The sequence below is a fragment of the Ornithorhynchus anatinus genome, chromosome 7 (genome assembly GCF_004115215.2).
Source record: "Ornithorhynchus anatinus isolate Pmale09 chromosome 7, mOrnAna1.pri.v4, whole genome shotgun sequence".
Lineage (NCBI taxonomy): Eukaryota > Metazoa > Chordata > Mammalia > Monotremata > Ornithorhynchidae > Ornithorhynchus > Ornithorhynchus anatinus.
Window position 1 is genome coordinate 26020207 of NC_041734.1, and position 25356 is coordinate 26045562.

Genomic DNA, 25356 nt, shown 5'->3' on the forward strand with positions numbered 1-25356 from the left:
TGTCCAGCCTGATTTGCTTGTATCCACCTCAGCTCTTAGTACAGTGGCTGACACATAGTAAGCACTTAACAAATACCACAGTTATTATTATTATCATTGTTCCCTACTTCAGGGAAGTCCTCCCCACCTCTGCTTCCCTATATTAAAACTTGACTAGACATTCCTAACTATCCACGCACATCCCAAGATTAACATCATCTGGCCCTGGTCATTCCAGTAAACCCCCACGACTTAGCATATTCACACTCAATATATTTTAATTGCTGTGATTACATACTAGCTCTGGGGCATTTATTTTCTGCATCATCATTCAGTCTGATTTAGGACTGGCTGGGTTAAAAGTTTTCTTAAAAGTAATGAGTCCAACTCCCCCATGGATTAAGAGCTTTGGGAGGAATGCTTGACATTTTAACAATGCAATAACTAAGCTTCTAAAGGTCGGAGAAAGTTACTGGGAGTTGGAGGCCCCGGGTTCTAGTCCTAGGTCTGCCACTCGTCTGCTGTGTGACCTTAGGAAAGTTACTTCATTTCTCTGTGCCTGTTATCTCATCTGTAAAATGGGGATGAGATCCTCCTCCTTCCAATTTAGACTTTGAATCCCATGTGGGACAGGGATTGGGTCTGACCTTATTAAACGTGATTCTACCCCAGGGCTTTGAACAGTGCCCGACACATAATTAGTGCTTAACAAATATTATTATTATTATTACTGAATCTCTCAAAGGTTCTAATTCCCTTCCCAGGGAGTAACCTCAGGCAGGCAGTGGAAGAGTCTGACTCAATAAAAATATTAGGAAGCTATCATTAACCACTACATATTGAAAACAAGCCATAGTAAATTGTTTACAGGTATTATGGGTTGGAATTGTGGGCTGGAGAATTTCCAAGAGTTAGAAATAAGGCAATTGAAAAATTATGGCTCATGAAAAATACAGAGCTCATGTTCAATTTATGGCTCTTCAGTTTCCAAGTTGTTCTTCCTTGTCAAGGAAGAGAGAAATTTATTTCTTTACTGATTCAGATTTTAATATTATGGTCCCTTGAGATTCAGTACCAGACAAAAAGACTGGTTTGTTATAACTTCAGCCCAGTGGTATCTGAATATGTAGCATTATTTTCAAATTATTTTCAAATTTAATATAAGCTATATTACATAAATATAATATCTTTATATGGCTTTTCTATTTACTGTTTCACCCTATCAACCAACCAATCAATGATATTTATTGAGCATTTACTGTGTGCAGAGCATTGTACTGAGCATTTGGGAGAGTACAATACAAGAGAGTTGGCAGAAACGTTCCTTTCCCACCAGGAGCTTATAGTCTAGAGAGGCAGACAGACAATAAAATAATGGCTATTTCTGTAAGTGCTGTGGGGTTGAGGATGAGGTGACTATAAAGTGCTTAAAGGGTACAGATCCAAGTGAAAGGGTGATGGAGAAGGAGAAGTAGAAGAAATGGGGGCTTAGCTAGGGAAGGCCTCTTGGAGGAAATGTGACTTTAATACGGCTTTGAAGATGAGAATGATGGGCTGTCGGATATGAAGGGGGAAAGAGTTCAAGGCCAAAGAGAGGACAATGGCAAGGGGTCAACGTTGAGATAGATGAGAGAGATGTACAGTGAATAATTTGGATTGGAGGAGTGAAGTGTTTGGGCTGGGTTGTGTTAGGAAATACATGCCTTTCCCTCTGCTCCTCCTTCCCTCCCCATTCCCCCTTCTCCCGCCCTCTGCTCTTCCCTCTTCCCCTCAGCACTGTGCATATTTGTATATATTATTTTACTCTATTTTGTTAATGACGTGTATATATCTATGATTCTATTTATCTTGATGATATCTACGCCAGACTACTTGTTTTGTTTTGTTCTGTTTTGCTTTGTTGTCTGTCTCCCCCATTTAGACTGTGAGCCCGTTATTGGGCAGGGATTGTCTCTGTTGCCAAACTGTACATTTCAAGCACTTAGTACAGTGTTCTGCACATAGTAGGCACTCAACAAATACGAATGAATGGATGAATTAGGAAATCAGCGAGGTTTAAGATAGGAGAAGCAGCCTGGCATAGTGAAAGAGCCCTGTCCTAGGAGTCAGAGGACATGGGTTCTAATCCTAGCTCTACCACTTGCCTGCCGGGTGACCTTTGGGCAAGTCACTTCACTTTTCTGGGCCTCAGTTTTCTCACCTGTAAAATAGGGATGATATATCAGTCCTTCCTATCCCTTGGACTGGGAGCCCTACTTGGAACAGGGATTGCCTCACCTGATTATCTTAGCGCTTTAAATAGTGCTTGGAACACTGTAAGAGCTTAACCAATTCCACAATTATTACTATGATTATAGGAGGGGGTGAGCTGATTGAGTGCTTTAAAGCCTCAAGGAGTTTCTGTTTGATGCAGAGATGAATGGGCAACAAGTAAAGGTTTTTAAGGAGTGGAGAGGCATGAACTGAACTTTTTTTTTTTAGAAAAATGATCTGGGCAGCAGAATGAAGTACAGACAGAGGTGATGAGAGACAGGAGGCAGGGAGGTCAGCAAAGAGGCTGATGCTGTAGTTAGGGTGGGATATAAGTGCTTGAATCAGCAAAGCAGTTGCTTGGATGGAGAGGAAAGGGCGGATTTTAGTGATGTTGTGAAGGTAGAATCATCAGGGTTTGGTGACAGATTGAATATTTGAGTTAAATGAGAGATATGAGTCAAGGATAATGCCAAGGTTACAGACTTGTGAGACACGGAGGATAGTGGTGCTGTCTACAGTGATGGGAAATGCATGGGGAGGACAGAATTTGTTATGGGCAAATTACGTTTGAGGTGTCGGCAGGACATCCAAGTAGAGTTGTCCTCAAGTCAGGAGGAAATACGAGCCTGCAGAGAAGGAGAAAGATCAGGACTGGAGGTGCATATTTGGGAATCATCTGTGCAGAGAGACTAGATGAAGCTGTGGGAGCAAATGAGTTCTTCAAAGGACTGAAATGAGTTCTCCAAAGGACTGGGTGTAGATGGAGAATAGAAAGGGATGCAGAACTGAGCCTTGAGGAACTCCCACAGGTAGACGATGGAAAGGAGGAGCCTGTGAAAGAGATTCAGAATGAACAGTCAGACGGATAGGAGGAGAACCAGGAGAGGACAGTGTCAGGGAAGCCGAGGTTGGATAATGTTTCCAGGAGAAGGGGTGGTCCACAGTGACAAAGGCAGATGGGAGGTCAAGGAGAATCCTAACTAGCTTGCTAGGGGCTTTGGCAAGAAGGAAGTTATTGGTGACTTTAGAGAGGGCAGTTTCAATGGAGTGCAGGGAGCGGAAGCCAGATTGGAGGGGGTCAAGAAAGAACTGGTACTGGGAGCTGAAGGGGTGGGAAGCAGAATGCCTGCTATTTGCTTCTGATAGAATTCCTGAGGATGCCTGTGTGGCTAGAACCTTTTCCAGTGAATGCAACCCTTGCCATCTAAGCACAGAGCACCCTGCACTCTGGGTCAAGGGTGGACTCACCCTCCCATCCCTGGCAGGCCCACATCTGCACCTAAATGCTCATGCCCCTCTGGGTGCTGAAGAGGGTCAGGCTCATTCTTCTAATCTTAATATTTTTTTCTCCCCTTGCAATGCGCAGATAGCAATTGCCTGTGGCCTCCCCAAGTCACCAGAGGAGGTTCTAGCAGTGTGGGCTAGCAGTGGAAAGAGCAGGCCTTGAGGGGTCAGGGGGCCTGGCTTCTACACCCAAATCTGTGACTAGCCTGGCCAGTGACCTCCCGGTTTCTCTAGGCCTCGGTTTCTTCATCTGAAAAGTGCAGAAACTGCTCTTTGCTTCATTCATTCATTCGATCACATTTACTGAGCACTTACAGTGTGCAGAACACTGTGCTAAGGTCTTGGGCGAGTACACTATAATGGTAAACTGGCACATTCCCTGCCCACAACGAGCTTATAGTCTAGAGGTGCTACTTGCATCTCCTGATCCAGTGTGGTTAATAAATGGGTAAAATAAAGTGAGTTTTAAGAGGGCTTAGGAAAACAAAAGTGCTATACCAATGTATAATTATTGACTGAGTTTCTGATTTATGATGCTCTACTCTCTTGGGGAATGAATTACAAAGTATTTATTATATCATTTAAGTTCAAAATGACTTAAAATGGCTTTCTTTTCAACTCGTTTTTCCTCTAAAATCTTTCTGCTGATCTCATCCACTTTGATTGTATTTCCAAACTCTTTCCCCTAAAAGGAAGGAGTACTAGTATTTCAAACAACCTCAAAGATGCTCATATGCATTTCAAATCATTCTAAACTTCAGAATTATTAAAAGCCTTCCACCAGCAAAGGCAAGAAAAGCGGCTCCTTTAAAGATTCAGTCTTTAAAAGGAAACCTATGCAAATCCCTTTGTACCAGTAGGTAGCATGACCTACTGAAATGAGCCCGGGCCTGGGGGTCAGAGAGCTGGATTCTCATCCCAGCTCCACCACTTGCCTGTTGTGTGACCTCAGGCAAGGCACTTCACTTCTCTCTGTCTCCATTTCCTCGTCTGTAAAAGTGGGGTTCAATACCTATTCTCCCTCCTATTTATACTGTGAGCCCCCTGAGGGACAGGGACTGTCTGACCTGATGACCTTGCATCTGCCACAGTGCTAAGAACAGTGTTTGACACATAGTAAGCACTTAAATACCACAATACTCACATAATTACCATCTATGACTAAATATGCTATTTTGTTGCAGATAAAGCCATACTAGAGGAATTTTAGTGGTTCCATCCCTAACCAGGAGGGAGCATGTCTAAGAGTGTAACCATTACACTCTTTCTCCAGGCCTCTTGTTGCCCACTGATGGATACAGACTCCTGGTTTGACCCCCAGTGGCATTTCTTTCCCCCTTCAAAGTCTTATTGAAGGCACATCTCCTCCAAGAGGCCTTCCCTGACTGAGCCCTCCTTTCCTCTTCTCCCACTTCCTTCTGCATCGCCCTAACTTGCTCCCTTCATTCATCCCTCCCGCCACAGTCCCACAGCACTTATGTACACATCTATAATTTCTTTATATTTATGTCTGTCTCCCCCTTTAGGCTGTAAGGTCGTTGTGGGCAGGGAATATGTCAATTTGTTCTTGTACTGTACTCTCCCTAGTGCTTAGTTCAGAACTCTGCACAGACTAAGGGCCCAATAAATATGACTGAATGAATGAACTTTGTATGCTTCTTACAGGAAGGTGCCAAACACCATTGTCATCTTCTACCTATCAAATGCAAGAAAAACCTGCAGGTTGTGCCCATGTTCTACAGGGCATCAAATTCACTAGCATGCTGTGTGGCAGAGGACCCTGAAGGATGCACCCGTGGACCAGTGGACAGCAGTGGACACCTGGTTGGCTCCAAACTCACAGAGGTAATATGGTAAATGCTGTTTAATTGCCTTCACAGGCTCTCCCCCCACATAGATTACGCTGAGGAAAAGCCAGGGGATTTCAGAGATGTCACCGTTATCACAGTCTTCAAGATGGAAGGGGAGAGATCTGGCTCTAGAAACGCTGCTCTTCATTGCTGGCAAGATCCTGTTTAAGTCCTCCTGAAGTGAAGAAGAGGCGGTCAGGGGTGGGGGGTGGGGGGGGAGGGTGGTGGGTATTCTGAACTGGGGTAGTGAGGGAAATGAAATTCCTTCATCTATACAAACTCTTGTAGGGACATTAATTCTCTTTAGAAATAAGCTGCTAGCAGATATTATATGTTCCTTTTGTCAGTAGTGTTGTTTGTAACAAGCTGATTGGGAACGAGACTGGATGTACAAGGATTGGGAATATTTTAAGGCTCAGAAATGATTGACTACATGTAATACATTTCTACTTAACGGCAACTCTTTTTTATTGTCATCTCCAACATCTATGCACTTATGTGTTCCCAACTCTTCTGGATATAAAAGGCAGTGGAGGAGAAACAATAAGCCCTTGGAGGTGGGCTAACCACCCGCCCGAGAGGTTTGAGGCCTGTGGGAGCTACTATTTTGCCTTCCTCCAGAAGAACGGGACAGCTTCATCTCTGGGAATGCAGGCTTCCTGAGAGGAGGGCTGCCATCCAAAAAACCCTACACCCCTTGATGGAGTAAAACGGGAATCTTTAGAGACTTGAGCTCGGTGGGAATTTTCAGTTACTAGACTAGAATTAGGGAAGAGAAGGAAAAGGGGGCAGAGGTTCCTAGACCTTACTTTAGCACATTCTGATATTCAATTGTTGCTTGTGGTGGAAATAGTATTTGTTGTTTACTGGGTGCAGAACAGTGCAAAGTACTACTCTCCCAAACACTTAATTCAGTGCTCTGCACATAATTAAGCACTCAATAAATACAATTGATTGACTTATTGACAGAATAAGCACATGAGAATTAGACACGGTCCCCTTTTCCTCTTGGGGCTCTCAATCTAAGAGTATAAGTAGGGAAAAGGGACTGGAGACAGACACATCAGGAATGATGAGGCATTCAAACACAACACAAACACACATAACCAGCAGCTTTGCGATCATAATTATCTTCTTTACATGTCCCCAATTAATCAATCAATAAATGGTATTTACTGATCACATACTGTGTGCAGAGCACTGTAGTAAGCACTTCGGAGACTACAAATATCTAGCAGAATGCTGTGTTTGCAGTAGGCCCTGAATACATTTTAATAGTGAACGGGTGGTTGGATGATAAGTGCATCACAGGGCATATGGAGATGGGAAGAGCTGAAATCTTTGTTTATGACTCCCCAAAGTCCACCTTACCTGCTGACTCAAATAACACACAGGGCTTGGACTCAATCTGTAGAGTTTTCTTTTGTGGAAACTCTGAAGTGGCCTTGTACGGGCAGATGTGCACATAGTAATCGTGGAAGGAGACTTCATTCTTGTCTTGTCTCTTCCCCTTTTCTTAACATGCTTCTCGCTACGTAACCAACTACTGGAGGGAGGCCGCTGATTCACGTTCTCTGAAAAACTGAAGTACCATGAAATAATTGGTAGGGGGAAATAAGCAGACAAAAAAAATTCAGCCAATGGACTGCTTTAGACTGAGAGGCTAAATCAGATGTAGTGTCAGTGGCAGAACTAGAATGAGATTATCAGAAATTTCAAGTACCCATCTCACCAGCTACTGACGAATTTTCTCATTCTGGAAAAGCAATTTCTAGTTTCCTATTTTCCCACTTGAGAAACATGTGCTTAAATACTACAGTTAAGTATTTTAAAATGCAACATAAATGTCAGTTACAAATGATTGATCCACGTTTACAGATTTCATAATGGTGTCAAGTGCCAGGGCACAGCTCTTCTTAGGTATGGCTCTGCATTTCCTTCTGTCTACATCTTGAGTCTCTTTAAGGCGGGATACAGAAAAACAGTAGCCCTGCGGCTGGCCCAGCGGCGAGAGCGCCGATCTGGAAGCCAGGCGATTCGGGTTCTGATCCCGGTTTGGCGTACGGCTGGCTAATCTGGGCGAAGGCTGGTGTACACGTGCCCCTCTGTAATGGGCTGTGCCCCCGTCCGCCTACTTGCTCGTTATATTCCAGCCCCCGGAAGGCAGGTATGAGAGTGTGAAACGCGCTGCTCGGGCCACAAGCACTTTACCCGATCCCCCCATGCAGGTTCTCCCCTTGTAAATCTTCCAACCCACAGCTCTCCCCATCTTCAAAGCCCTTCTGAAAGCATCTCTCTTCCTGGTGACTTTCCCCAATCACTGTTCTTCTCAGTCGAGAGCAGTGAATCGATGGAATTTTTTGAGCACTTACTGTGGGCAGAGCACTGTGCTAAACACTTGGGAAAGTACAACATGACAGAGTTCCTTGGTGGACACTTTCCCCACTCAAAAGGAGCTTACGGTCTAGAGGGGGAGACGGACAATGAAATAAATAAATTACCAATATGTACATAAGTGTGAGGCATTGGTGGGGTGAATATCGAGTGCCAAAATCAACTCCTCATATTTATGAGAGCTTACTGTGTGCACAGCACTGTAATAAGCACTTGGGAAAGTACGATATAAGAGGTTGGTAGACTTGTCCCCTGCCCACAAGGAGATCACAGCCCAGAGAGGGAGGCAGACATTAATATAAAGTAAGGATATTTACAGAAATCCTCTGGGACTGAGGGTGAGGTGAATAAAGGGTACAAATTCAAGTGCAAGGATGATGCAGAAGGGAGAGGGAGTAGGGGAAATGAAAGCTTGGTTGAGGAAGGCCTCTTGGAGAAGACTTGACTGGAATAAGGTTTTGAAGCTGGGGAGAGTAAGCATCAGTCAGAGGAGGAGGAGGAGGGTGTTCCAGGCCAGAGGTGGGATGCAGGCAAGGCGTGGGCACCAAGCCTTAGGCTCTCAACTACCACTAGAGTTGGCAGACACATTCCCTGCTCACCACAAGCTTACGGTCTACAAGGGGAGAGTAATCATTTAACTCATATAATAATAATCATCATCATCTGTGGTATTTTTTTTAAGTACTTACTATGTGTCAAATACCGTAGTAAGCACTGAGGTAAATGCAAGATAATCAGATCCCACATGGGGCTTACTAAGTAGGAGGGAGAACAGTTATTGAATCCCCATGTTGCAAATGAGGGAACTGCGACCCAGAGATATTAGGTGACTTGCCCAAGGTCACACAGCAGGTAAGCGGTGGAGCTGGGTCGAGCACCCAGGTCTTCTGACTCCCAGGCCCGTGCGCTTTCCTCAAGACCATGTTGTTTCTCTATGGTAATGCTAGTAATACATATACACATATGTAACATCTCTCCAAATGTTCATATACCAATCTCCCCCTGCACATACACATTTAGAAACATGTGCAGATACAGTCATGCATAAGAACGTGCTTTCTCACAGACCACCTCATGCTGGGGCAGCCACACAGAAATAGCCCCCTCCCGCCCCGCCCCCAACCTCCCGCACTCACAAATGAGCCCATATGAAAAACGGGCACACGGCGATCCAGGTCAGCTCTGTCCCCCAGGAACTCTGGTCCCCACCCAACATCTGCTCGCGTCACAACTGCCCAGTCCCAGACCAAGCCCAGATAACCCTGCTTCCATACTTTCAGAAAGAATAAAATAAGCCTGTGTTTAGTCTAGTGGAAAGGGTGTTGCTTTGAGAAGTGGTAGATGATCAATGGTATTTACTGAGTGCTTACAGCGTTCTAGTCCTGGTATGCCTGCTGGGATCGGCACTCAGGGATGACAGTTTCTGATCGAAGAACCACTTGGGACACTGTGGGAGGGGAAGACCGACCCAGCAGGAATCCTGAAGGGGAGCCGGTGGAAGGTGGACAGCCACGGCTGCAGAGGCTACTGAGGCGACTGCCCACTGGGTTACTTAGAAACAGCATGGCCTAGTGGCAACAGCAGGATTTGGGAGTCAGAGGCCATGAATTTTAATCCCAGCTCAACCACCTGTCTACTCTGTGACCTTGGGCAAGTTATTTCACTTCTCTGTGCCTCAGTTACTTCATCTGTAAAATAGGGATTGAGAATGTGAGCCCCAGGTGGGACAAGAACTGTATCCAACCTGATCAGCTTGAATCTACTCCAGCACTTAGAGCAGTGCTTGGCACAGAGTAAGCATTTAACAAATACTATAATTATTATTATTGCCTGCCTATTTGCTTGCCGGCCTCTGGGCCTCGGTATGAATAGAACTGGTGAGGACAGAGAGAACCAGGATTCTTCTGTGCAAAACTGCTAGTACTAGAATCGATCCCTTCACATAGGTTCTCACGGCTGAAGACTCAGGATGGAAGTTCAGGCCTTGTTCCTGCTGGTAGGCTCTGTCCTACTCTAGACCTTGTAACATCTGGAAGCAGTACCCAACTTAAGTATTTAATAAGTTTCTCTTGTTACTGCCTCTTGGGAATTGGATCCAAATGGCTGGGCTCTTGGTCTGTTTATGTACCCTGCCCACTTTCCAAAACACTATTTCCCTGCTGTGGCTATCTAATTTACTGAGTTGTCCAGGGCAAGGTAGAAGCAGTTCTTTCTTGGAGGTCATGCACTGAAGATCAGGCAAGCAAGCGAAGGCGCAAACTTAAAATTAAATCATATGATGTTGTTACTTGCCTACAAGAGATGCCATTGGTCAGGTGTTTTCCTCTGTAGGATTTGGAGGCAAGTGGAGAAGATGTTGGTGACTGGTTGAATGGAGCAATCAGACTACTGATGATTTCAGTCAACTGAGCACTCTGGAAGAAAAAAACAACATCTTCTCCTTTAATAGCACTAAGGGTGATTTTGAGTATGAGCTATGAAGCTATGACTGTTATCACTTCATAAGGCCAGCAAACGATTCCCTACCTGGATGATATGAACGAGTCCTTAAATCGCAGTAGCACTTGGTGTGATACACTCAACTAGGTTGAACCAGTTGCTTAGAAAGAGACCTAATGGATAAAGTATGGGCCTGGGAGGCAGAAAGATCTGGTTTCTAATCCCAGCTCCACCACTGGTCTGCTGTGTGACCTTGGGCAAGTCACTTAACTTCTCTGTCCCTCAATGATTTCAGCTGCAAAATGGAGATTAAGAGTGAGAGCCCTTTGTGGGACATGGACTGTGTCCACCCTAATTTTCTTGTATCTATTCCAGTGCTAGTTCAGTGCCTGGAACATAATAACTCTTAAAAATTACAACAAAAAACTAGAATGGTCAAAATAATGAAGTATATTAAATAATTGAGTGTGTGTGTGTGTGTGTGTGTGTGTGTGTTCTGAGCCTATATAAACAGACTGGTGCTCTGGTTAGCTGTAAGGATGATATATCTGAGATGCTGGAAAATTCACTTGGGAAGGTTTGTTGTTGGAGGTGGGATTTGAGTGTGTAGAAAGCTGCAGTCTGAAGATGTGGGAAAGGATGGAGTTCCCAGCCGAGTGAACAGCGAAGGCAAAGGGAATGGAGATGGGAAAATGAAGCATGAAGTACAGCTGGAAGGTTGGCTGGGGGGGAACAAAGATGGTGATTTGGGGAATGGCGGCTAGCCCAGGTGGGGCCAGATGGGGGAGAGCCTACAGGCTGATTGTGCGGAGTTTTTATCTGCCTTGGAGAGACACAGGAAGCCAGTAGAGAATTTGGAGGAGAGGAGAGATATGGGTTGTGCAAAATGGCAGAAAGATGATCTGTGCAGCGTGTGTTCTATGGGCTGGAGGGGGGAGAGGAGAAGTTCTGTTGTAGACATGTTGAGGTTGAGAGGACAGCCAAGTGAAAATGTTTAGGGAGCAGGAGGATATGTGAGATTGTAGATCAGATGAGAGGTCAGGGTTAGAGGGAAAGATTTGGGAGTCATCTGCAATAGAGGCGGCAGCCAAAGCCACACGCGTGAATAAGCTCCCCAAGAGAGTGAGTGTAAATAAATGAATGGCATTTACTGAGCACTTACTGTGTGTAGAGCACTGCACTATGAGCTTGGGAAAGTACAATAGAGTTGGTAGGCAGTTTTTTTAATGGTTTTTGTTAAGCTCTTACTATGTGTAAGGCACTGTAATAATACTACTAAAATAACAATGATGGTACTTTAGTGCCTACTATATGTCGAGCACTGTCCTAAGTGCTGGGGTAAGTAGGTTAGACACAGTTCCTGTCCCACACGAGCTCACAGTCTAAATCCCCATTTTACACATAGGTAACTGAAGCACGGAGTAGTTAAGTGACTTGCCCAAGGTCACCCAGCAGAGAAGTGGCAGAGCTGCAGGTCTTCCAATTCCTGTGCTTCTGCTCTTTCTAGGAAGCCACGCTGCTTCTCCAGGAGATGTCTACAGTTTAAAATGAGAATAGCAGAGGACCCAGGACTGAGCCTTTGGGGAACATCCACAGTAAAAATATGAGGTGAAGTGGAGGAAGCTGTGAACAAAACTGAGATGGAGCAGTCAGAGAAACAGGAGGAGAACTAGGCTAGTTTTGTGTCAGCAAAACCGAACCCCAGTAATGTTTTGAGGTGGGAGGAGTGCTCCCTGGTGCCTGAAGAGGCAGAAAGATCAAGGGGATCAAGAGAGATCAAGATGGATTTACAGCGCTCTGCACACAGTAAGCGCTCAATAAATACAATTGATTGATTGACTGATTACAGCCCTTTGGACTTGCCTCTAAGGAGGTCATCAGTGACCTCAGGGAGAGTGTTTTAGGTGGAGTGAAGGGGTCAAAAGCCAGACTGCAGACAGTGGGGGAAATGAAAGTTTGTAGGGAGGAAATTAGGGCAGTCGGGTATCTAAAACCCATTCTAGGAATTTGAAAAGGAATGGGAGCAGGAGACAGTACAAGAGCAATTCCACCTGGGTATTCTTTCCTAGCACTTAGGACAGTATACAGTAAGTGCTTAATAAATACTGTTACTACTCTTAGTACTATTACTTTGAGGGACCACAGTGTTGAAAGAGGGATTTTTAAAAATTTTTAAAAATGAGGGGGAAAGGGAGGATTGGCATGTTTCTATTTACCAAATTCCTGCTGGCAGTAGAGACCCTGCCTAATTAGCCTTGCAGGTCTGCATGCGACTTACGGTCCCTGTTCTACCATTCTACCCATTTTCCAAGTAACTTACTCACTTACTTACTTGCTCTCATCTCTCCCTCCCCTGATCTCTCACTCTCAACTTCTCCCCTGTCTGGGACTCCCTCTGACAGACCACTGCTCTCCCCATTTTCAGGACCCTTCTGAAAGCACATCTCCTCCGGGAGGCAGTCCCCACTTAATTTCTGGTCTCCCGAGCTTATATCTCCCCTAGAGCTAAGACAACGCTTCCCTAACCCCTACAGACTTGGGTCAAGCCACCTCTCTTTATAATAATGTTGGTATTTGTTAAGCGCTTACTATGTGCCGAGCACTGTTCTAAGCGCTGGGGTAGACATAGGGGAATCAGGTTGTCCCACGTGGGGCTCACAGTCTTAATCCCCATTTTACAGATGAGGGAACTGAGGCCCCCGAGAAGTTAAGTGACTTGCCCACAGTCACACAGCCGACAAGTGGCAGAGCTGGGATTCGAACTCATGAGCCCTGACTCCAAAGCCCATGCTCTTTCCACTGAGCCATGCTGCTTCTTTATCACTGTGTGTGCTGGGCAGCAGTGGTACAGGAGAGAGTTGAGGGCAGAGACTCAAGCTTACTGCGGGGAAGGAGGCGATGGCAAACCACTTCCATATTTTTACCAAGAAAACTCTATGGATACATATCTGGAACGACTGCAGATGGAGGTGGGGCATTCTGGGAGAGATGCATCCATGATGTCGCTGTGGGTCGGACATGACTCGACAGCATAAGTCAACAACAATGTACCCTACTGACTTTATTACATCCTCCTCTTGGCAGTTTATTTTAGAAGACATTCCCTCACTGATTATACCACCCCTCTGGCTACCCTCCCCTCTCTGGTTCGCACCTGGAGAGTTTCCAGTCTCGGCTACGGAAGGAATAGTCAAGCAGAGGCATACTCATTCCATTCTTAACTTAGGCAGTGGCTAGCGAGTAGAAGGCAATCTGCTACAAGTCAAAACTCACCCATGCTGGGCAGCAGCGGCTTGGGAGAGAGTAGAAGGTGGAGACTCAAGTTTACTGTGTGGAAGGAGGCTATAGTAAACCACTCCATATTTTTACCAAGAAAACTTTATGGATATATTGCCAGAAAGACTGCAGGTGGATGTGGGGTCCTCTGGGAGAGACGTGTCCATGGAGCCACTGTGGGTCGGCAACGATTCGACAGCATAAGGCAAGGCAAGACAAGACTGGCTACCTTAGGACTCCTGGCCATATCTGTTTGTTTATTGGTTATTTGTATAATCAATTGATTATCTGTGCTTTGGAGCATTTGAGTACATTCTCGTCTTCTACCTATTGCACGTTAGGAACAGTAATAATAATGGTATTTGTTAAGCGCTTACTATGTGCCAAGCACTCTTCTAAGCGCTGAAAGAATCTACTGGTCTCCTCCTGAGATGGCAAACTCCAGCTGACAGGATTGGCCATTAGGGGGCTGCAGTTGCACGCGTGATAAGTAGCCAAGACCAAGAGTTGGGGGACTCAGCCTACTGCCAATCCCACCAAAGCAGTGTCCTTTGTACTGCAAACCATCTCTGTGACCCACTCTGAGACCAGGTACTGAAGATTCCCAGGAGAAAAAAAAAGTGAACACAAATGAGAATCCTGGAAATTAATCAGAATTAAACTATGGAACCTGACTACCAAGACTACTGAATTGTACTCTCTCCAGTGGTTATGCTCTGCCCACAGTTAAGCACTCAATTGTCTTGTTTTATGCCGTCGATTCATTCCCGAGCCATAGCGACACCACGGACACATCTGTCCCAGAACACCCAGCTCTCCACTGGCAATTGTCTGGTAGTGGATCCATAGAGTTTTCTTAGTAAAAATATGGAAGTGGTTTACCATCGACTCCTTCCATGCAGTAAACTCAAGTCTCCACCCTTGACTCTCTCCCTTACCGCTGCTGCCCAGCACGAGTGAGTTGTGACTTGTAGCAGATTGCCTTCTGCTTGATAGCTACTGCCCAAGCTAGGAATGGAATGGAGAGGCCTCTGTTGGACTCTGTCCAGTAGCCGAGACTGGTAGAGTACTGGAAACTCTCCAGTTGTGACCCTGAGAGGGGAAAGCACTCAATAAATACCACTGATTGATTGATCATCATCATTTACAAAAACCAGTGCACACATTAGTAGTTCTTTACAAGACAATTATAATGAATTAAAATTACAACATGTTTTTTAAAATCCTTTAAATACTAAACAAAAAATATGGCTTAATGATGTATAGGCATCACCTTCCCCCCTTTCCCCTCCCCTGTACCATCCTCCAGGAGACTTCTACGTGGATTACTGGGTTCCATTTCGGAAACAGTCCCCTGAGTCGATGATGGGGCCCTGCAGATAAGTCAAAACTATGTTGTAGATTCCCTCCGGCCAACTCTCCCAGTTTCCCCTTTCCCATTCCTAGGGATCTTCCTGATTCCATGTACTCCAATCTCAACCTCTTCACCTCAGTCTGCCCAGCTCCAGTCACCTCCCTGGTACTCTGTTCTGTAAATTAGTGCATCACACAGGGCCCCACTCAAACCATGCACCTCTACTGATGGTAGCAGGAGGCTGGCAAAATGCTACTTACATTTCCTCCCCTGGTGGCTGGACGTCTGTGTCCTGGACCCTGCCTCTTCACTTCGGGGGGAGGGGAGAAGGGGGAGACTTCATTGGACACAGCTGGCTTATTATATTCTGTCTTGCCCCAATCTCTATCCGCAGGTACTCAGTTACAAAGACTGCAGCCAGTCCCCCCTGCTTGACACCTGCTCAAGCAGGAATCCCCAGTAATTTTCAGCTACCGGCCTGAGGCACAGCTCCTTAGGAAGGGAGGACAAGAAAAGGAGGAGGAATGGGGAGGGTGTGGAGAGGTTGGCATTCATTCATTCGTATTTATTGAGCCCTTACTGTGTGCAGAGCACTGTATTATGCACTTGAGAGAGTGTGATACAACAATAAAAGGACACATTCCCTGCCCACATCAAGCTTACGGTCTAATAATAATGATGGCATTTGTTAAGCGCTTACTATGTGCAGAGCACTGTTCTAAGTGCTGGGGTAGATAAAGGGTAATCAGGTTGTCCCACGTGAGGCACACGGTCTTAATCCCCATTTTATAGATGAGGTAACTGAGGCAAAGAGAAGTTAAGTGACTTGCCCACGGTCACACAGCTGACAAGTGGAAGTGCCGGAATTCGAACTCATGACCTCTGACTCCCAAGCCCGTGCTCTTTCCACTCAAATAAATAAATTACAGCTATGTACATAAGTGAAGAAGTAGAGAAGCAGCATGGCGTAGTGGCTAGAATACGGGCCTGGGCGTCAGAAGGTTCTAATCCCAGCTCTGCCACTAGTCTGTGTGACCTTGGCCAAGTCACTTAACTTCCCCGTGACTGAGTTACCTTATCTGTAAAATGGGGATTGAGACTGCGAGCCCCATGTGGTACAGGGACTGTATCCGACTCGATTTGCTTGTATCCACCCCAGCTCTTAGTACAGCATCTGGAACATAGTAAGTGCATAACAAATACCATAATTATTATTATTATAAGTGCTGTGGGGCTAGGAAGGGGGGAGAGTAGAGGGAACAAAGGGAGCAGGGTGACGCAGAAGGGAGTGGGAGATGAGGAAAGTCGGGGCTTAGTCTGGGAAGGCTTCTTGGAGATGATGTGCCTTAGGTATGGCTTTGAAGAGGGGAGAGAGTAATTGTCTGTTGGATTTGAGGCCAAAGGCAGGATGTGGGCCAGGGGTTGGAAGCAAGATAGGTGAGATAGAGGCACAGAGAAAAGGTTAGCACTAGAGGAGCAAAACGTGTGGGCTGGGTTGTAGAAGGAGCGAAGCAAGGTGAAGTCAGCGGGCAAGGGGGTGGACTGATTTAAAGCAGTTTTTGATTGATGAAGAGGTGAATGGACAACCACTGAAGTTTTCTGAGGAGCAGGGCGACATATCCTGAACGTTTTTATAGGAAAATGATCTGGGCAGCAGAGTGAAGTATGGACTGGAGTGGGGAGAGACAGAAGGCTGGGAGGTCTGCAAGGAGCTGATGCAGTAATCCAGGCAGGACAGGATGATTGTATTGTATTAATGTGGTATCAGTTTGGATGGAGAGGAAAGGGCATATTTTAGTGATGTTGTGAAGGTGGGAGCGACAGCAATTAGTGATGGATCGAATATGTCGGCTGAATGAGAGAGAAGAATAAGGAGAATGCCAAGGTTATGGGTTATGAATGGTGGTGCTGTCTACAGTGATGGGAAAGTCAGGGGGAAGACTGGATTTGGGTTGAAAGATAAGAAATTCTGTTTTGGAAATGTTAAGCTTGAGGTGATGGGAAGATATGCAAGTACGGATGTCTTGAAGGCAGGAAGAAATGTTGAGAGGGAGAAAGATCTGGGGAGCAGATATAGATTTGGGTATGCATAGAGGTGGGAGTTGAAGCCATGGGAGCAGATGAGTTCTCCAAGGAAGTGGGTGTAGATGGAGAATAGAAGGGAATGCAGAACTGAACCCTCGAGGGACCCCCTCAGTTAATGGTTGGAAGGCGGAGGAGAAGCCTGTGAAGGAGACTGAGAATGAACGGCCAGAGAGATAAGAGGAGAACCAAGAGAGGACAGAGTCAGTGAAGCCACGGTTGGATAACATTTCCAGGAGAAAGGGGTGGTCCACAGTGTCAAAAGTGGCTGAGAGATCAAGGAGGATTAGGATGGAGTACATGCCGTTGGACTTGACATGAAGGAGATCACTGGTGACCTTTGAGAGGGCGGTTTCCATGGAGTAAAGGGGACAGAAGCCAGATCGGAGGGGGTCAAGGAGATAATTGGAGAGGAATTTGAGACAGCGATTGTAAACAACTCATTCAAGGAATCTGGAGAGGAGTAGTAAAAGGGAGATGGGGTGATAATTGGAGGGAGCCTTGGGGTCAAGAGACTTTTTTTTTTAGGATAGGGAGATATAGGCTGTTTAAAAGCAGTGGGGAAGAAGCCTTTAGAAACCTAATGGTTGAAGATGGCTAATACGGAAGGAAGAAGGGAGGGGGCAAGAGTTTTGATAAGGTACGAAGGAACTGGGTCGGATGCACAGGTGGAGTATGGGGCTTTTTAGGAGACAGGAGATCTCCTCTAGAGATAGTGCTGGGAAGGAAGGGAGAGTTGAAGAGGGGTCCAGAAGCAGGAGGGACTGAGGAGGGGCAAGGGCGATTTTAGGGAGCTCACACCTGATAGTGTCAATTTTCTTAATAAAGTAGGTGGCCAGGTCATAGGGGCAAGGGAATAAAGTAGGTGGGCAGGTCACGGGGGCAACGGATGGGGGAGGTTGGGGGGCAGGGGACCTGAGGAGGGAGTAAAATGTCTGATGGGCATGGGTGTCAATATGGGTGGAGAAATAGTTTTGCCGGGCAGAGGAGAATCTACGCTGGTTGCTACTAAAGACCAGCAGGAGCTGGGGAGGATGACCTACCAAGTACTTAGTACAGTGTTCTGCACACAGTTAGTGCTCAAAATGCCATTGATTGATTGGTTGACTGGGAAGACAGTTAAGGGAGAGGACAAGGAATATAGAAGGGGAGGGAAACTGCTCACATCACAGCCAAGTAGAAACAGAACAGGGAGAGGGAGAAGAAGGGAATTGATTCTCCAACAGTGATTTAGATGTAATGTAGAAAGGGCTTCCAGATCCTGGGCTATATCACCAATTAGTACATGACATAATTCTGGATTTTACGTGGTGGTTCAGAACAGGTGGTACACCTACTTCCAGACGCTAAATACGGAATAATTTCTCGACTGCTACTGACATTTTAAAAACAAGGCCTTTATGCTCCAAATGTCAAACTTCAGGGTAAACTGAGATTCAATATGGCCACACATACTGTGATGCAAGCCAATCTGAGTATCAAAGCAACTAAATGACTAAAACACCATTATGGCAAATGCATTTGAAATAAGACTCCTTCCCAAAATTGTTTTAACTTGATTCTTGCTTCTACATTATAAAGGTTTTTACACAAGCTTTACCAAAAAATGATAGATATTTATATATGCATGTGTGAATATATATATATACACACACAAACACACCCCTATATATACACACACATACATTTAACTGTCCATTTTCAAAGATGAAACCACTGTCAATTAATCAATAGTATTTACTGAGCACCTATTATATGCAGAGCACTGTACTTCAAGCTTGGGAGAGGAGAGTAGTAGTAAGCATACTCCCTGTCCTGAAGGATCTTCCAATCTACCAGAGGAGACAGATACTAAGATAAATTATTAGTAATATTGATAATACTACTACTACTAACATTAACATTAATAACAGTTGCATTTGTTAAGCTCCTACTATGTAGCACGCACTGTATTAAGTCCTGAGGTTGATGCAATATGGGCAGATAGGACATAGTACAGGTCTCATGGGGGCCCGCAATCTAAGAGGGAGGGAGAACAAGTATTTTACAGATGAGGAAACAGAGGTACACAGAAGTTAACTGACTTGCCCGAGATCATACGGCAGGTGAGTTGACGGAGCCAGAATCAGAACCCAGGCCCGTGGGTACCGGAGGACTGTGTTGAGTTGTTAAGAGAGATGAGTGAAGATAGGTAGGAGGAAGATATCTAATTGAGTGCACTAAAACTAACGATGAGGAGACTCCTCTTGGTGTGGAAAAGAAAAGGCAACTATTGGGGATACCCAGGGAGATTTGTGCAAAACGACCCTCTTGGAAAAGATATAGGCAGCGGTATAGAGATATGTACTAACATGCTATGGGAAATGTGACTGTTTAGGTGCATAGGTGGCTGGAAGTCCTGAAAAGGAATTGAAGATATATGGTGGGAAGATTAGAGTTCAATATCAGAAGAGCTCTGAAGATGAGGAGAGTGCCTATCCATCAGATAGGAAGTGGGGAGAGAGTTCCAAACAGGAGGGAGGGTGTGAAGTAAAGGGTCGACTTGGGGAGAGATAAGAACAAGGTACATCGAAAAGGTTGGCTTGAGAGCAACGAAAAGTGTCAGCTGTGCTGGAGTGGAAGGAGAGTTGGATAAGATAAATTGGAGAGAGAGAGTTGAGTGCAATAAAGAGAAACTCCCAACCACTTGCTTTAAGGGGTTCCGAGAGGAATGAGCAATCACTGGGGGATTTTGAGTAGTAGGGAGACATGCAGAATGTCATTTTAGAAAAATTATCCAGCAATAAATATGGGTGTGGCCAAAGCATTACTTCAATACACACACAGCAAAATAGTCGAAGGCATTAATTGGACTCATGACAGTTGGTTCTGGGAAACTATCTTCAAGTTGAACTGCATTTTGTAATCTGTAACCCATGGTCTCATAAATCCAATGGGATAATGCGGGATTGTTTCCTGATACAAGGTTGCATACTTGATTTTAACCCAAACTACCCAGAATCAAGTACACACCCAGCCCATATTAGAGGAGTGACGTAGTACCTTAATGCATTTATATTGGATCAGTGAGACTCCCTGATAGGGTAGCCAACTTTTATTTCAGTAAAGCAGATGTGTCAACACTCCCTAGTGATTCTGCCAGACAATCGAGTAACCCTCCTTGCCCATCCCCATCAATCCATCAACGGTATTCACTGAGCACTTACTGTTTTCAGAGCACTGTTCGGAGTGCATGGGAAAATACAATAGGAATCATACCTTCTAAATCCCTCACCCCCGCCCCACCAATAATCACGGCTTTGTGCAAGGGCTTCCCCATTTTGCCACGGCTCTCACATGTCCCTCTACTGCCAGGGGGGTTCTTAAGGCTAGTGCCCTAAAGAAAGTTAGTGTTATAAAACTGAGACAGGGGTAAATGCAGAGTAGTTAGTTGTAAATTGAGGACTATCTGTGCAAAAATATCTCCTTTTGTACTGATGATAAGCACTCAATAAATACCATTAATTGAATGACTGATTTCATGACCCTCCCAGATCTTATGCTTATTAAGAGGTGCTACTCGTTCTCAACTGATGGTATTTACTGAGCACTTACTGTGTGCAGTGCACTGTACTAAGGAGTTGGGGGAGTGTAAAACAACAGAGGTGATAGACACATTCCCTATAGAGGATAATCAAGACCCACACAAAAATAAAGAATGAAGTTGATTTGGTTATTTCACTTAGAGACAAATGAAATTAATCAAGTTTAGGACTATTTCAAATCGTTTTAAAAAATAATCACTTGGTTCCATTTGGCACAAGGCTCTGTATTTACCTGTTTTTCTATGTTTTGCAGAAGTAAAGTAGGGCTGCTTGGTGACATTTCAAAATCTTGATCCAGCAAAGATTCTGGTTGCTCCACTGGAACTTGAGAATTCCCCATTGGGCTCAACAAAGCTGCTTGGTCTGTCAATTGTATCTGCTTCATCAAATTGTGTTTTGGAAGTTGGCATTCCTTTAGGATCACCATTCCCTAGACAACAGCAAAAAACCAATTAACTCTCTTAAGTCATTTTTAAAGCCACAATAAACTTTGAATCATGCTTACTTTATCCCTCCGAAACTCCCGATTTCTATCTGGAATGTGTTTTTGTTTTTCTTTTATTGGTATTTGTTAAGCACTTACTATGTGCTAGGCACTGTACTAAGCACTGGAGTTGATTCAACCTAATCAGGTTGGGCACAGTCCCTGTCCTACATAGGGCTCACAGTCTTAATCCTCATTTTACAGATGAGGTAACTGAGGCCCAGAGAAGTGAAGTGAATTGCCCAAGGTCACAAAGTAGACAAGCGGAGGAGCTGGGATTAGACCCAAGATCCTGACTCCCAGGCCCATGGTCTTTCCACAGAGCCACACTGCTTTTCATCAATATACACCTTTTTTAAACTTACATACAATGTAAACCTATGAAGCAGTGTGGTCCAGCGGAAAGACCATGGGCCTGGCAGTCAGAGGCCCTGGCTTCTAATGCTAGCTCCACCTCTTTTCTCCTCTGTATGACCTTGGGCAAGTCTCTCAACTTTTCAGCTCTTTCATCTGCAAAATGGGGATTCAATACCTGTTCTTCCTCCACTGTGAACCCCATGTAAAAAGGACCTGATTATCTTGTATCTACCCAAGCTCTTAGTTCACTTCTTGGCATACACTAAAGCACTTTACAAATACCATAATTATGTATCTAGTTGAATATATATACTTCGTCACACAAAGGCACACACATTTTAAGAGAGTCAAGCTTCATTACTTCAAGGAGCCAACACAGATGATGGTTTCACTGAATAAATTCAAGATGATTTTCTGTTGAGTGCTAAAGTCTACCTCACACGATAGCTTCAGAAGAAAACAACAACTTCTTAAGGGTTTTCTTTTTTAATGAGTTCACAAGTTGAGCGTTCTCATGTCTCACGCTTTATCAACCCCACTGCCTGCCCTGGCTAGCAGTTTTGATGTGCAACTCTGCCATGGTGTGTAAGCCACCGGCACTACAAGTGATTCCTCTGCACGGGTTCTCGGTCCTGAAGTCTTAGGGCTGCTGCTCATTAGAGGTTTCTGATGGGAGACTGCCCATATATGACATTCTTTTTGTGGTATTTGTTAAGCACTTACTAAGCATCAGGCACTGTTACTAAGTGCAGGGGTAGATGCAAGCTAATCGGGTTGGACTCGCTCCAGATCCCGAATTGGGCTCACAGTATTAATCCCCATTTTACAGATGAGGTAACTGAAGCACAGAGAAGTGAAGTGACTTGCCTAGTGCTTAGCTGCAGTGCTTGGCACATAGTGAGTGCTTGATGTATTTATTCTTGAGGGCTTACTGGGTACAGAGCACTGAACTATGCGGCTGGGACAGTACAACATAATTGGTAGACACCATGCCTTCCCACAAGGAACTTACAGTCGAGAGGCATCGAATGGGCATCTCTCATTCCCCTAGTCTACTGGCTAACAAATCTGGCAACCTGCAGTAGAGGCAATACCAAGTTTTCACTTGAAAACTAAAAATTTTGATTCAAGATGGAATCTATCTCCTATTTGGAGAAAGGAGACCATTTCTGCTTGACACCTGGAATCTATAACAGAGCATTTTACTTTTTATTGAGGGTCCATCATTCGCAGAATTACCCTTAGGGAGGGGCCACCAGCTGCAGGGTAGGTAGGAGAAGTAAAGGGGGCTTTCAAGAGTGAAACTCTTTCTGCTCTTAAAGCAGTCATTCCCTCCCCTTCTATTCCAGGACAAGCCTTTCATGAAAACTGTGGGCTACTGAAGTTTTTATTAGATTATATAACTTTATCCAAGTCTAAATCAGTTTCGAAGAAGCACCGGAATTTTTGCAGTAAGATTAAAACTATTGTGCCTGGCTGTAGTTTATTATCAAACTCTCAACTCAATTAATTCCTGTCTCCCCCTGCAGACTGTAAACTTCTTGTGGGCAGGGATCACATCTATCACCTCTATTATAGTTTACTTTCCCAAGCATTTAGTGCTCTCCACTCATGAAGCACTCAATAAATGCCAATTATTAATAGATTGATTACATTTATACCCCATATGGTCTAATTATAAGCATCATTTCTTTTCAATTTGTCCTAACCGCTGTGAAATGAGAAATAACTGTCACATTTCATCCCAAAGAACAAATGAAATGATTGCATTGTGCCTTTCGGGAACTCTGCTTGATCTAATTAAATTTTATAATGACATGAGATGTTATTAAAGTGCAAAGGGATTTCTGTAAGAAATACATGTTGATTTCAATATGGAAAGTTGGTAAATTTAATAAAATACTTTTTGAATCGCACCTCAACTTTTCCTTTCCTCTGCTCTCATACTCTCTCACACATTCACTCTTTCCCACTTTTTTTTTTGTCTCCCAATGCAAGGAAATAGAAAATAGGCATATCACAGGAAGGAACAATCAAGGTATCTACCTCTTCAGTTTTTTTTAATTTGCAATTTGCAAAATCAAGTGGTCATCAAGCTAATAAAGTATTTGATTCTTTGTGCACATTGAAAACAAAAAATATAGCATTTTGTAAAAATTCGAAAATGAAACTTCATAAAAGCTATTAAATAGGGTCCCAGGTTTTTACAGAAATGTGATGAAAGAAAAGATCAATCAATTTATATTTACAATCACATAATATATTTAATTCAGCAATTTTAAAAAGTTTTTTTTGACATTCACATCCTGTTTTGTTGCATTTACTTTTACTGCTCTTTATATTATTTGGTAGAGACCCAAATCTCTCACAAAAAGACTGTTCCCATGGGTTGATTATTTCAGAAATCCCCTCTTGGAACACCTAGATAGTACCTTGTTAGCACGAATCTGCCTGTGAATGCCAGTTAGTTGTTGAATTTTACATTCTAGTTCTGAAATTTGGGCTTGAAGCCAGGCCCAGCGACTGCCAATTCTAGCTCTGTCTACAAGCCACCTCCATTCAGAACTGCAGTTCCTATGAACGAGACAGAAGACTGATTAGTCAAAGAATAAAAACAATTGCATTTATGCTTTTATTCTTCTAACTTTGGTTTGCTGGTCTTTAAATCACCTTCACTGAGTTCCTAAGACATCAACATATGAGCGTATCAACTCATCTAAATGGCTATATTTCCCCAAATTTTTTGCAGAGTTTAGGAGATAACTTACCCCACTATTGGCATTTAAAAGAGAAAATAACTAATCACTTAACTACCTGAGTCAGTAAATAAAGCAATAGTATTTGTTAAGCACTTACTCCAATAGACTTAATCCCTGCCTTCAGGGAGTTTACAATACAGTAGGGGAGACAGACACAAGATTAAATTACAGGTAGGGAGAAGCAACAGAGTTTAAAGATATGAAAATAAGTGCTAGAGGGTAGAATGGGAGGGTGAGTGCCCAAGGTTTAGGTGATGTAGAAGTGCTGAAGTGGCCTCAAGGTGGCATGGAGGTGGTGGAGTAAAGACATGAGATTTACTCAAGGAAGGCCTCTTGGAGGAGATGTGATTTTGAAAGGGCTCTGGAAAAGCAGCATATCCTAGTGGATAGAGCATAGGTCCTTCTGGGAGTCAGGAGGACCTGGGTTCTAATCCCTGATCCACCACTTGCATGCTGTGTGCTCTGGGCAAGTCACTTACCTTCCCTGTGCCTCAGTTACTTCATCTGGAAAGTGGGGATTAAGACTGCAAGCCTCATGTAGGACGTGAACTGCGTCCAACCTGGTCAGCTTAGTGCTTAGGACAGTGTCTGGCACATAGAAAGTGCTTATCAAATTCCATTAAAAAAAAAAAAGATGGGGAAAACAGTGGTCTGACCTGTGCAGGGAGAGGAAATTCCAGACAGAAGGGAGGGTGGGAGAAAGGAGGTCATTGGCGAGAGTGATGAGAATGAGGCACAGAGTATGTGTATTGACTAGAACTGAGCAAAGCAAGTGAACTGGGATGTGGAAGGGCAAGGAGAGCTGATGGAGTGCCTAAAAGCTGACTGTCAGGAGTTCCTGCTTGATGCAGACAGGAATGGGTAACGGTTAGAATCAAATTCTCCACATCCAATGTCTAACATTAAAACTGAAACATTATGGTAAATATTAGTAGGGCTAGTACATTTAATACTCTGTCAAAGGCATCCTCACCTGATGCCTCAAAGGCAATTGGACAGCCAAGGTTATGGGTGTGATCTGTAGCCAGTAACACAATACCTCTGAGCCTCTTCCTCAGCAACCAATAACTCACATACATAGTTTATGCATGACATGATGTTTGGGCAACTGAATAAGCGATTTCACGAACTGGAGTGCTGGAGCAAATCAATCTTGATTAATAGCCTTACAGTTTGTCCCTTTCATTTATATAATTTTACCATCAACTCATCGACCGTGCTGTGTTTACTTGGTTGTCCCAGCAGAGGATAGCTTAGCATC

At 44.3% G+C, this 25356-nt stretch overlaps 1 protein-coding gene across 4 annotated transcripts in view; it reads right to left on the reverse strand.

The window, feature by feature from the left end:
* Positions 1-25356, reverse strand: part of KANSL1L (KAT8 regulatory NSL complex subunit 1 like) — a 75800-nt gene that overhangs the window by 29907 nt on the left and 20537 nt on the right. For all 4 annotated transcript variants that reach the window (XM_029069070.2, XM_029069069.2, XM_029069068.2 and 1 more), the window contains exons 3-6: positions 23769-23910; positions 20728-20925; positions 10053-10174; positions 6738-6948 (exon numbers count right to left, since the gene is read on the reverse strand). In XM_029069070.2, the coding sequence (XP_028924903.1) occupies positions 6738-6948; positions 10053-10174; positions 20728-20925; positions 23769-23910 (673 nt within the window). The remainder of the gene's footprint in view (positions 1-6737; positions 6949-10052; positions 10175-20727; positions 20926-23768; positions 23911-25356) is intronic.